Source organism: Doryrhamphus excisus, linkage group LG16, assembly GCF_037039965.1.
Source record: "Doryrhamphus excisus strain RoL-2023G ecotype Guam linkage group LG16, RoL_Dexc_Guam_v1.1, whole genome shotgun sequence".
Taxonomy (NCBI): Eukaryota; Metazoa; Chordata; class Actinopteri; order Syngnathiformes; family Syngnathidae; genus Doryrhamphus; species Doryrhamphus excisus.
Window position 1 is genome coordinate 566,120 of NC_136372.1, and position 11,484 is coordinate 577,603.

Sequence of the window (11,484 nt, forward strand, 5' to 3'; positions counted from 1 at the left end):
GACCGCCTCTCGGTATCAGACAGCAGAGTGATGTTTGTTGACTCTGCCGCGGCCCGCTGATTTGGCATGCGGGGCGAGGGTCAGATCGGGTTTCCAAACATTCCCTTTGAAATGGAATAGCGTCCGTCCCAGGCGGCCCGGACCCAAGCGGCACGCCACAGTCCAAACACGCACATTAATAGCCCGGCGCGGGACGTTACCGTCTTCCCAGCCGGTCCATGCGCCTGCTAGCGTCACACTTCATCTGCATGCACCCTGATAATGAAACACTTGAATGCGGCCTCGGCTCTCAGGTGCAACACAATCCCTCCCCAACTCCGCTGTGGAATGTGGAAAAACACTTTCCCTTTGGAAGTCACGGAAAGAGAAATCATCTGTTCCAGGGTCAAACGGTAAAGGCAGGAGTTCACTGAGCTTTGTTTGGATCCCTGTGATTGTCCTGGGGGGCCATTTGCAGCCCAGCGTAACATTGTCAAGCTGACAAAAACAACAACATTTTACAAGAGGAGTCATATAAAAATCCTAACATTGTAACATAAGGGTAAATACCATTTTAGTAGCTGAGACCTAAATATGGGAATAAAGTCATAATATAACAAGAAGACCATGTAGAAGTTGAAATAGTTGGAAAGTTTGGAATTCATCAACCAACCGAAGCGATGCCGGAACGTACACGGGTATATTTAACAGCTAAGCGTTAAACCGGTGCTGAAATGAGGCCAGCATGAGATGTTTGAGCACATGAATGACCTCAAGAAGAAGCTGCCACGGGAAGTCATTCCGGCTTGGAAGATGACTGAATGAATGCCATTGCTACATAAAGCCTAACGGTCCAACAGCACCATCTGGTGGCTACATCACCTTCTGCATCAGTGTCTGGTGGCAGACATGTATTTCATATCATAGCATGAAGAATACTCCACATTTCGTTTATTTAGCCATTATCCATTGAAGTAAATGATCAAATAAAACGATGTACAGTATAGTCAAGCTGTACAACACATCAAATATGTGAAAAAGCTCTTTTAAACTATTAAAGAAAAGAAGTCAAATGGTAAAAGCTATGAACTTTATTTAAAATACACGCGTGGCTCCGTTGACAATCGGTCAGCATTTCAACAAATAACTGAAGTCCTAACTTAAATTGGAGTATGGATTGTCGTGTGGAACGATTGAAATGTCAAGTGAGTGAATGTGCTGCGGTTTTGGCATTATTATTAGATTATTATTGGCATTATTATTTGGATAATTGTATCATACCAGCATGTGTTGTCACGTTATTGGGAGTCCTGCCTGAACTCCACTTCAGTGTAAGGCACCCCCCCCCCAACCGCTCCAAGTCTGGGTCGGACCCGGCCGGGTAAAGTGTCATTAGCTGTGTGCTAGCCACATAGCGTAAACACTTGTAATGAATGAGGCCACCGCAGAGAGGATTCATTCATGTAAACGCAGATAAAACTTTTATTCTTGCATCTTCTCACGTTCTTCACTGGCACCATCCACCTCTCCAAAAACAGGAAGCTACACTTTAAAAACAGCTGCAGCTTCCTGTTTGAGGAAGGCTCGCCGTGGCATCTCCAAGCGCTTCCATAATCCCGGAGCGGCGTGTCTTTGTGTTGGTCTGAGAGAAAGGCGCAGCGCCGGGTCGCCGGATTAGTCCCGAGTTCAGAGGAAGCGCTTTGTTGGCCGACCCTCTCAGGAGAGCGGGAAGCGGCGCACATTGTGGGACTTCTTTTGTGTGACACGGTGAGATGAAAGCGGAGCAGGGCCCATCCCAAAGAGACGTCAGCAGCTGAGGCCAAACAACAAAAGTGTCCCGAGACATCTGGTGCTTATTGTCTCACGGTCCACACCCCGTCCCTCCCACGGGACCTCCCCAACACGACCCTGTCAGGTGCTCATCTGCCCTGTCAACACCAGGACTTGAGGGACACCCTGAATTCTGATCAAACAGGGCGGTTTTGGGAATCAGCAGTAAGACCAGGCTCCTGGAGACCAGGAGCAGACCTGGTAGAAACCAGAGGTAGCTAATATCCAATAATACTAGACTTCTACTTGGCAGCAAGGTGATTTACAACAACTATTGATTGATTGATCAACTCAATTGGTAGTCTCTTATTACGTCTGCTTTTAGCTGCTAGGATATTTCCTGAATACCCAGCATGGCAGCGTTCCAGAAACTGGGAAGCCGCAAATGTCCAGCAATAAAAAAAAAAAAAAGGCATCGGAATGCGACTTGAACAATCCTAGCACCCCGTTCATATTTATTCATATGGACTATGAGGGATGGTCCAGGTATGTCTGGACCGCTAGCAGTCCAAAATCAAATCCTAACTTTTTCTCTTTTCCACATTTCCAAGTGGAAGGTTTGCAAATTCCCAGTCGTCTCAAATGCAGCCTGAGATTGACCCCAGGAAAAGAACACCCTCTGTCCTGGAAGGACCAGTCCAGGAGCACGAGACCCTTTTGTGGTCAATAAATGACGCGTGGCGGTCTGGTCCCGTCAGTAGGGGCGGATGCTGAAGAAGCCCACGCTGGTCGGAGACTCCTTCACGGTGACGGTGACCAGGTTGGCCGTGACATCCGTCACAAACACGTGTTCTATCAGACTGCGGGTAGGCTTCCAGTCTTGGTTCTGGACCACCCTCAAGCCGTCCTGACCGCCGTCTGACGAGTCCTGGTCGGAGTCTGAGCCGCTCTCGTCCTCCCCGGTGCTCATCTCGCTGGTCTTGGCTTTCTTGCCGTCTTTGGAAGCGTCAGACTTATGGGCGCCACCTTTCTCCGCTTTACTTCTGGAGGTCTGCGCCTCCTTTTCAAGAGTGGACTGGTTCTTCCGGGGGCCCCCTGGGGTAGCTGGACTCTGAGGGGCCTTGTACTCTTGGTTTTGTAGAGCGGTTTTGCGTGCAGGACTTGCACCGGGTCCGGAACCATTTCCCGGTGGCTCGCTGGCGTGCATGACTTTGTTGTGGAGGTTGAGCGGATGCAGACTTGGACTGTTTGTCGTGTTCTTGGACTGCTGGGAGGCCATGGCTTTAGCGTTGGCTAGTCTTTGCAGCACGTGAGCCTTCGGCCCACTGCTGGGGTTCAGGGTGTGCTGAGGGGATCCTGGGACGGGATGTCTGGATGTGTTCAGGTTCAAAGCCGCTACTCCTCTTGATTTGCACGAGTCCAGACTGGACACGGACAGTTTCCCCTCAGCGACATTCCTGCCGGGGATGCATTTGTTCAGAGGGCCGGGGGAAGGTGGGACGGATCTGCTGGAAGCCACGGAGCTCAAAGAGTTTCTGGAATCCGCTCCCCTGTTGAAGCCCATGAAGGTGAAGCTGGCCAGGTGAACCGGCTTCTTGATAGATCCTGGAAGATCACAATCTTGGGACGTCTTTGGAGGGCCTTTTCCCTTCCGGAATTCCTTCACTTCCGGAGAGAGAGGTTTACGACCTCGTTTCTTGGGGGGCTCCTGTTTGGCCACCACAATCTGCGCCTTCTTCTGGGGGACGGGATGGAGGTCTCGTACGTTCGCTCGCTTCATGTGGCTGTCCTCATCTGCATCGTCGTCATCCTCGTCTTCTGACGAGGAGGAAGAAGAGGACGAGGAACCGGAAGAAGAGGAATCTGAGGATGAGGAAGATGAGCCTGAAGAGGAGCTGTTGGACTTGGCAGCTTCAGGAACGTTGTCCTGAGGAAAGACGAGGATGGACATCAGTGTTTCCATAGCACCGGAATGGGGGGGCTAAAGGTCCTTCATGCTGAACCTACCGGTCTTTTCCGTGGTCGTCCTCTGGGGCGTTTCCCTCGCTTGCGCATCAGCAGCTCCTTCTCCTGCTCTCTGGTGGGACACAACAATGTGAGGACAGACTTGGTCCAAACCGTGTTTCCTTTTCCAACCGTTTTCCTCGGACATGGAGAAGCTGAAAGAAACTCACTTCTTGTTGAAGGCCGCCAGCAGCCTGGGATCCAGGATGTTTTCCTGGGGCTCCCAGCTGTTATGTCTGAAAGACACAAACTATTTCAGCAGAAAGAAGGAACCTGAGGTCATCATAAACATAAACATCTACCAAGGCTGTCCTCCATGTGTAACAGGTCTGTTGAAGAGCACATTCTGAGCAGCGGCGTCAACCCCCACCCTTCTAGCCCCCCCACCACACACACACACACACACACACACACAAAGGACAGGGGGCTAACAGAAGGCAGGCAGGCAACAGTGTGCACCCAAGGAGCGTTACAACAAAGGTGACCCAAAATGGAAAGAAAATCCAATAAACATGAGCAAAGCCGCCCTTGGAAACATTAGAAGTTTATGAAAATAAGTCTCCAGCCGTTCAGGAAGGTCAGACAGCCTCCTTGTGTGCAAACAAAGCTCTTTTTAAACAAATCCCAATAGGTCGTCAGTGCGTGTGTTTAAATCAAACTTGGGACCAACTTGGTGATTAGAACAAGTCACAAGTCACGAACAAAGGGACCAAACCATCTAAAAATGAACATCCCAACTGAACAGCAGACTGGGGGAGCATGCAAGGAGCAGGAGGCTGCAGCTGTTGTTGTTTTCATTGTTTCTTACTTGGACGACCATCCCCTCCACTTGACCAGAAACTCCAACTTTCCCTGACAAAACACCAAGAAAACAAAGGTTAGCTCCGAGCCCGGCTCAGCAAAAACCACCATCAGCTCGGACGGGGTCGGTCGTCGTCGGTGTCCAACCTTCCTCAGTCGCTTGTTGAGGATGCATTCGGCGTCAAAAACCTGCTCTCCCACCGCGCTCAGCTCCTCCATGGCTGCTGGGACAACAATAACAGCAGGCTGAGCCTCCGGCGGCTCGCAAGCTGCACCGCCGCGACACCGGAAGCACCTCTGCCGCCTTCGCAATGAAACGCCTGCCCTAGTTTCACACCACTTCCTTTGCACGGTCGTTCGTCGTCATGGCGTCATTCTTCGGGTGTACAATCAAATCACATTCGATATGAAGTCGCGTTCATCTCTACCCGGCGTCGTCAGAGATGTAGTGTACTACTGCAGGTGTCCCTCCTCCAACGCTTACTTTGAAAAGCCTAACCGGATGTGTTTTTGTGTTTATTCGTGAGCTTGACGAGCAGATGTCGCGAGAGGCGGGCTTTTTTTTAGTTGTATAAAAAAATGATATCTCCATGATGTTGATACATTCATGAATAAGGGACGGGGGTCCAAGCTCTGCTAAGTGGCAAACAAACTATGGTGCATTCAAGGACCACCAAACAAAGCGTAACATCCCACGGTTTGATATAAAAACATAATGGATGAAGCATGAACACATGATGTCAAAAGTGTGGGCTTTCTTAGAAAGCTGGACATTTATCTGGACACTTGTCCCTCGCATCATCGCTCCCTCGCTGCATCTTTAGCTTCAGGAAGTTATTCATGAATAAATGATGGCTGTTTGGTGGTACACTATGGTGTATTATTATTCAAGTGATATGTAGTATTCTGGTCACTAGGTGGCGGTAATGACACAAAACATTTAGACATTAGCTTACATGACATTACCTTGGACACAACAGTTAAAGGTCTCCTCCCATTTTGTGGTAAACATTTGGTTTGTTAAGTATACAAGAAATACATTTGAGGCTCACCGGTTAATTTGCTAGCTTTTTAGCTCAGTAGCTTGCTAGCTTTACTAGCTATAGTGGTTGTCTCGAATCCTTGCAGAGTATTAGTTGTGCACTGTGTTGTAAACCGTGAATAATAGTAGTGTAAAGATGACTATAGGGTTGTTATTTTGTCTAGAGGTCTCTAATAACATATTTGCAAAGTCGGGTCCGTAGCCAATGAAGCGCTTGAATGTTCCACATGCTATCGGCATTCACTGTGAAGACAATCAACACCTTTCCAACAGCGTCATGTTTTTATTTGGTACAATATTTACATGCATTTTATGAACTCATTATTTCCTGAAACAAAGCACGTTTACATGCACATCAAAGCCTGGAGGAAAGGCCCAAGTCTGTCTTGTCGTGGTTTAAAGTGAAGTTTGTTTGGTGTTTTTCGGAGGGTGTGTGAAAGCAGCGGATCTGAAACACAAACAGGAAGTGGAGTGGGGCGTGAATACATGTTGGCATTGTTGTGCAGGAGGTCCATGCCAAAATAAAACGTAGCCAGCAGGTAGTTGTTGAATGAAAGTCAAATATGTCATTCCTAGACTCGTCGTGTGGCTACCTTCTACGTCGTCTGCTGCTGACGACTTGGCGTGTTGTTATCACAACAAAGGCGATGAGAAGAAGTCCGGCCGTTGCAGCCAATCCGATGACAGCGTTCCGTATGAAACTTCCACCCTCTCCTTCTAGAGACAGAGATAAGAGGTTCTAGTCAGCCTGAATTTTTCAGTGTTTTTTCATAGGGCGCACCCCCTAGGCCGTCCCCGCCCCACGCTCTCCGCCTAAAGGCACGGTGTCCCGAGAGGACCATTAGCATGCTGGAAGCTCACCGTCCGGCGCCCTGGCGCTGGTCACCAGCATGTGCTTGGTGGCGTCCAGGTGGCCGTCGTTGACCTCGGGCTGGATGCCGAGGATGTGACACATCAGCGGGTAGATGTGGACCGTTTCAAAAGGCCCCACCAGCAGGTTCTTGTGGAAAGCCGGTCCCACCGCCCTGAAGAAGGCCTTCATGTCCATCTCCTGGTTGTCAAAGCCGTGCTCCCCCTTGTTGAACTGGACTGCGAAGTACTGCAAGGAACCCAAAGAGAGAGCTAGTACTTCCTGTGGACAGCAGAGGGAGCTGTCGTCTAGGCAACAGCGTCTTCAGCCTTGACGACAGAGAGCCACCATGAGGACATGGACTGAATTAGATGTTGGAGCTATCTTTAAGAGACACGCCGTTCATATCTTGTTTATCTTCTCCATGACGTCATCGTGATGGTCATCAGTGGCCCGTAACCTGGCACTCTTTACATAAGTCCACATGGATCAGGCCTGTTATCCTTCTCCAAGTCGCGCCACCATGAATATTGAGCGACACGTGCAGCCGCATCGTCGCCTCGCCACCGAGGCCGCCACTGGAGCCAAATGGAAATGCTAATTTCGAATTTTGAGGCACGAGCAGCTTGAGGAAGCATCGGAGGGCGCACGTGTCACCGGGGCGCTTTGGATTATCACGGGGACTCGCAAAGGCACTTGATTAAAATTGTAACGCGCTGAGATTAGAATTTAGCTGATTGTTTCTGCTTGAAGAGAATTTCTTTGTTGCCGATAGCAGCCCAGATAAAAAGCAGCATTTCTCCAAGGATGTTTCACTGGCAGCTCAAGCCTAGAAGTAATCTGCATGGTGGTAAAGTGGTGCCTGTGACCTGCCCGCGTATCCCAGGGTGGACCCGTGTTGGTTAATCAGTTACTGCAAGCATTCCTCCGTTAATGTGAACGTTTTCTCTGGTTCCTGGTTTTTGACGGGGGTGGGGGGCTGGGTCCCGGTACTTGTGTCGGGTGGTACTAACGCGGCTCAGACTTAGCAAACAGAGTAACGGAAGAACGGCAGCGGTGAGAGTGAAGCAGTGTGAAAGGACGCACCCCGTTGATCACATAGCCGGCGTCCGCCAACAAAATGATGGGCAGGATGCGATCGTTCTTGGCAAAGTGGAGGCGTTCTGGCATCTCCTCCTTCTTGTAGACATGGAGGTGAGGGTGGGCCCCCTTCAGTGCCCTGTAAACCTTCTCCAGCTTGCCTGGCTTCGGGAGCAGCATCCCGGAGGGCCCGAAATCCACCAGGTGGAAGGACACATCTCTGAAGGAGAAGCCCGGAATCTTGGAGAGCGTGATCTCCTCCACCAAGCCGTTGCGGTAGACCGTGGTCATGCCGTGATCGGACGTGATGATGATGTTCAGGCGCTCGCCCAAGCCGTGTTCCTCAGCCGAGCGCCGGATGTATCCCACGGTCCGGTCCACTTGCCGGACCATGTCGCGTCGCTGCGGCGAGTCGGGCCCGTATCTGTGGCCCGTGCCGTCCGGCTCGCCAAAGTAGAGGGACACAAAGTCCAGATCCTGGTCTCGGAACCAGCCCATCACTTTGTCTGCGTTCCCTCGCCAAGCCGTCTCGTTCTTGTAGTTGTAGAGCAGCGGCTCCACCTCGCGCATCGTGGCTACCTGTCCCCGGTAGCTGGAGGCGGTGCCAGGGAAGTGAAGAGAACCGGCCTTCAGGCCCTGATGGAGAACACAAACAAGGTCACGTGCAAAGGCAGCCAAAGGCTGGATGGCGTCCACCTGAAGCGCAGCTGAACTTCCAGCATCTGTCAGCGGGGTGACGTCGCGTCCTGCCAAACAATTTGCTAGCTAAAACGCTCCGTCTCGCTGAATGACACGGACCTGGTTCTGAGCTGTGATCCAGATGGGCAGGGTGCCGTTGTCCCACCAGTCGTTGACAAACTGAGTCTGATAGTAGGGCTTCTTCTCCGTGCTGGTGGTGTTGAACCACATGTTGTGGATCACACCGTGGTTCTCGATGTAGCGGCCTGTCGAGGAGAACACACTCGTCTCAGAAGTTCTGCCAAGTTCCTCCGACTTTGGAGATGGAAGTAGATGAATCTGAGTAGCAAGGGCAGACCCGTACCTGTCAGGAGGGTGAAGTGTGTCGGGCTGGTGATGGTCAGGTAGGGGGGCGTGACGTAGCGGGCCTTGACTCCGTCCGCGGCCATTCTGTCCAAGTTGGGCGTGTCCACGTCGCGGTCGTAATCCCATCGGAAACCGTCAAAGGACACCAGCAGCACCTTCTGCCTCGGCTCGCTCACGGGGGCCCCCAGTGTGCTCCAGGCCCCCCAGAGGAGGCAGAGACCGCCGGTCCACAGCATGGCGAGGCCTTCACACCCGTGTCTCGTGCGACTGACTGTGTCGCCAGACGCAGGAAGCTCCCTTTTAGCAGCTCGCCGCAGGTTTCTGGAGTCGAGCGAGCAAAGTTTCTCCAGCTTATCTTATCCGGCCGCTCGCTTTATCTCAACTTCTGCGATGTTTATGGCCGGCAGCTCCTCCCTCGCCTGCCTTTTTGACAGTAAATCCCGTTAATCTCTGCGGACACGCTGCGTGTTTGTTTCCCGGCCGCTCGGCCATCTTGGTGTTTGTCTGCATGCGTGGAGCGCGGCGATGAGAGGGAAATGACATCTTGATGGCTTTCACCTTGACTCGGGATGGAGCGTGATTGATCTGACAGCGGCCAAATGAGAGCGCATATTTCCTGGTCAGCCAGCGGGGTCTCGGGGGACGAGGTAGCCCCTAATAGAAGTATTCATTTTAATAAGTCTAATGTGTACCTTAGCCTGGCTTATTCTTAAAAGATGGTTTGGAATTGATGCGCCTGCCGCGATGGGCAAACGATGATAAAAAATGGGCAGCGGCCTCCCGGCTGCGCGGATCGCATTCGGACATGATACATCATCTCATTGTGATGTAATCTTATCAGTGTCCATCAACTCTTCAAATGTGTCCTTTATTGTGTGTGTCCTTGGCTGCGGTTCAAGGGAATTGTCTAATCTTTATGGAGATAAGGGATAACATTCATCAGCTTTCATTTGCCTCATTCATATTCAACCCGCTGCTCATATTAGCTCTGCGCGCTGCTCGGCCGCAGTCAGCAAGATTTGGAGTGTTTTTGGACTGCTGAGTCTCACATCTCCACCATGAGAACTTCATCAAATACACGCTCTGAACTTGAGAGGCCTGCAAACTTTAGCTGACCCGCTCCATCCTGCAGAGGGGGTCCACGGGGAGATTGGGCCGCCAGCGCACCCTGCTGCTCCAGCCCGAGCACTGCAGCCGGCGCAAGGCTCCTCAGATAGAAGCCGCAGGTGGAAACCAACAGTAGACTAGAAGAAGGTTGAGACCTGCCAACATGGACTTTCATACTCTTCACGCATGAAGACCACGCTTTCGCTTTGCCCCCTCCTCCTTGCTCTGTCTGTCGGCGTGGTCTAACCCGCATCTCTGCTCAGTCTGTGATTGGTTGGCTCACAGGACTCTATTTCCTGTGTATCCTACGACAGCCCGCCTCCTCTCAGATGGACAGACCAGCTGTCGTGACACTCCTCTTCTCTCTTTCATTACCGCTGTTTGCCTGTGACGGGCAGACCACGGGCTGGGTGGCCGAGGGGGGGCGGGGGCCGTCCCTACAGCGCATTGGAGAAATTACATTAAACCCAAATTGGGAAAAATACAGCAAAGGGAACAGGATAAAGAAAAACATAAAATATATTTCATATATATTGTCATTTTAAAATCCCAATGTAAAGAATAAGAGGAACCTATATTAAAAATAGATTATTATATTATTATTATATTATATTATTATTATTATTATTATATTATTATTATTATATTTCAAAAAGTAAAAACAAATAAATAAATATGCCCCTTCATCCATTTTTATGCTTGATTGGGGCCATAAAGTGTGACTAATATTAGGCCAATATTATAGTGCTGATGTCTGAGGAAACATGGTTGGGAAAGCCGGAGAGCGAAGCTCCAAGTGGCCACTGATGGCAGGATTTCACACTCCGTATGGTCACATGACAGCGACCTCTAGTGGGCTTTTCTTTGTAAGCGGCACCAGTGCAAGCAGGTCATTGAACGCCACACTCATTTGTTGTTGAGGCCCAGACTCGGTGACTTATGAAGGCGGTTTCGTGTCTGCCGTGTGTTTGAGGTGGTGTACCTAATGAAGTGTCCAACAGCAGACCAACTCGTCGCCCGCCGCGCGCAGGAGCATGCTTTCTATTTCCACGATGAGCCTGCCACGAGGCGCGTTGGCGCAGCGGAGGTGAGGGCGTGAGTAAGCAGCGGGCGCACGTGGAGGAGGCTCAGGCCGATATCGGGCTCGCTTCCAGCACGTGGGCCCTTTCCGCAGCTCCACGCCATCAAGTCGCCTCTCAGGTCCACTCCTCGCTCCTCGCTCCTCACTCCTCTCCGCTCGCGGCCGCGGGGCTCGGCCGCGTCAGTAATTGATTTCTTTAATTTTCTTGAAGAAAAGCTGTTGTCAGCCAACCAGGCGGCAGTTTTTCAGGCCACTTTAATTAAATGTCGGGTCTTTAGGTGTGATATGAAATTCGTTTGGCTCCTCTGATCTTCTACTCCTCTGACAATTCATTAACATTTGCCTTGCTGCCTTTGTGCTCCACACAAAGCTTCAAAAAGGAGCTCGGCGCTGACATTTTGCTTCCCGTGCCATACCTTCATGTATTTAAGTGCGTTTAAAGGAGAGATTAAGTGCACAGGCTGTTTGACGTCAGATAATAGCCTGCCTGTGGAGCCTCAGTCAAAACACCGGCGCCTTCCGCTCCTTTGGGGGACGCTTGCTTCTTTGCCGCCGTTTTAGGAACGGCCTGTCGTGTCGGAGACCAGCCCCGCCCCCGTGGAACGAGGCGACTTTGTCACTCCGGTTGTTTGAAGAAGCAGTCAATGGGGGGGGGCGGGACAGGACTATGTCACGGTGGGAGCTTCTGCCATGGACGCTCAAACTTCAAAAAGCCATGAGAGGTCA

The 11,484-nt window shown here is 51.1% G+C and overlaps 2 protein-coding genes across 2 annotated transcripts; both read right to left on the bottom strand.

Annotated features, from left to right (window-relative positions):
• Positions 1 to 1,096: 1,096 nt before the first annotated feature.
• Positions 1,097 to 4,830, bottom strand: cbx2 (chromobox homolog 2 (Drosophila Pc class)). The gene is made up of 5 exons (XM_058048511.2): positions 4,702 to 4,830; positions 4,562 to 4,605; positions 3,924 to 3,989; positions 3,757 to 3,826; positions 1,097 to 3,676 (listed from the first exon to the last, which is right to left on the bottom strand). Exons 1-5 carry the CDS (start codon positions 4,771 to 4,773, stop codon positions 2,504 to 2,506), a joined length of 1,425 nt encoding a protein of 474 aa, XP_057904494.2. The 5' UTR covers positions 4,774 to 4,830; the 3' UTR covers positions 1,097 to 2,503.
• Positions 4,831 to 5,882: 1,052 nt separating this feature from the next.
• On the bottom strand, positions 5,883 to 8,806 carry LOC131102872 (ectonucleotide pyrophosphatase/phosphodiesterase family member 7-like). Its single transcript, XM_058048512.2, has 6 exons — positions 8,569 to 8,806; positions 8,325 to 8,470; positions 7,533 to 8,162; positions 6,458 to 6,695; positions 6,190 to 6,313; positions 5,883 to 6,044 (listed from the first exon to the last, which is right to left on the bottom strand). Exons 1-6 carry the CDS (start codon positions 8,804 to 8,806, stop codon positions 5,993 to 5,995), a joined length of 1,428 nt encoding a protein of 475 aa, XP_057904495.2. The 3' UTR covers positions 5,883 to 5,992.
• Between the last annotated feature and the right edge of the window lie 2,678 nt (positions 8,807 to 11,484).

Bases quoted from the DNA above. Each gene is read 5' to 3' on its own strand.
- cbx2 (XM_058048511.2), bottom strand. From the start codon at position 4,773: ATGGAGGAGCTGAGCGCGGTGGGAGAGCAGGTTTTTGACGCCGAATGC. The intron at 3,827-3,923 runs GTGAGTTTCTTT...GTGTCCCACCAG, and splicing joins CTGGCGGCCTTCAACAAGAA to AGAGCAGGAGAAGGAGCTGC. The intron at 3,677-3,756 runs GTAGGTTCAGCA...GTCTTTCCTCAG, and splicing joins GACGACCACGGAAAAGACCG to GACAACGTTCCTGAAGCTGC.
- LOC131102872 (XM_058048512.2), bottom strand. From the start codon at position 8,806: ATGCTGTGGACCGGCGGTCTCTGCCTCCTCTGGGGGGCCTGGAGCACA. The intron at 8,163-8,324 runs GTCCGTGTCATT...GTTCTCCATCAG, and splicing joins GGATCACAGCTCAGAACCAG to GGCCTGAAGGCCGGTTCTCT. The intron at 6,696-7,532 runs GTGCGTCCTTTC...GGTTCCTTGCAG, and splicing joins CCGGCTATGTGATCAACGGG to TACTTCGCAGTCCAGTTCAA.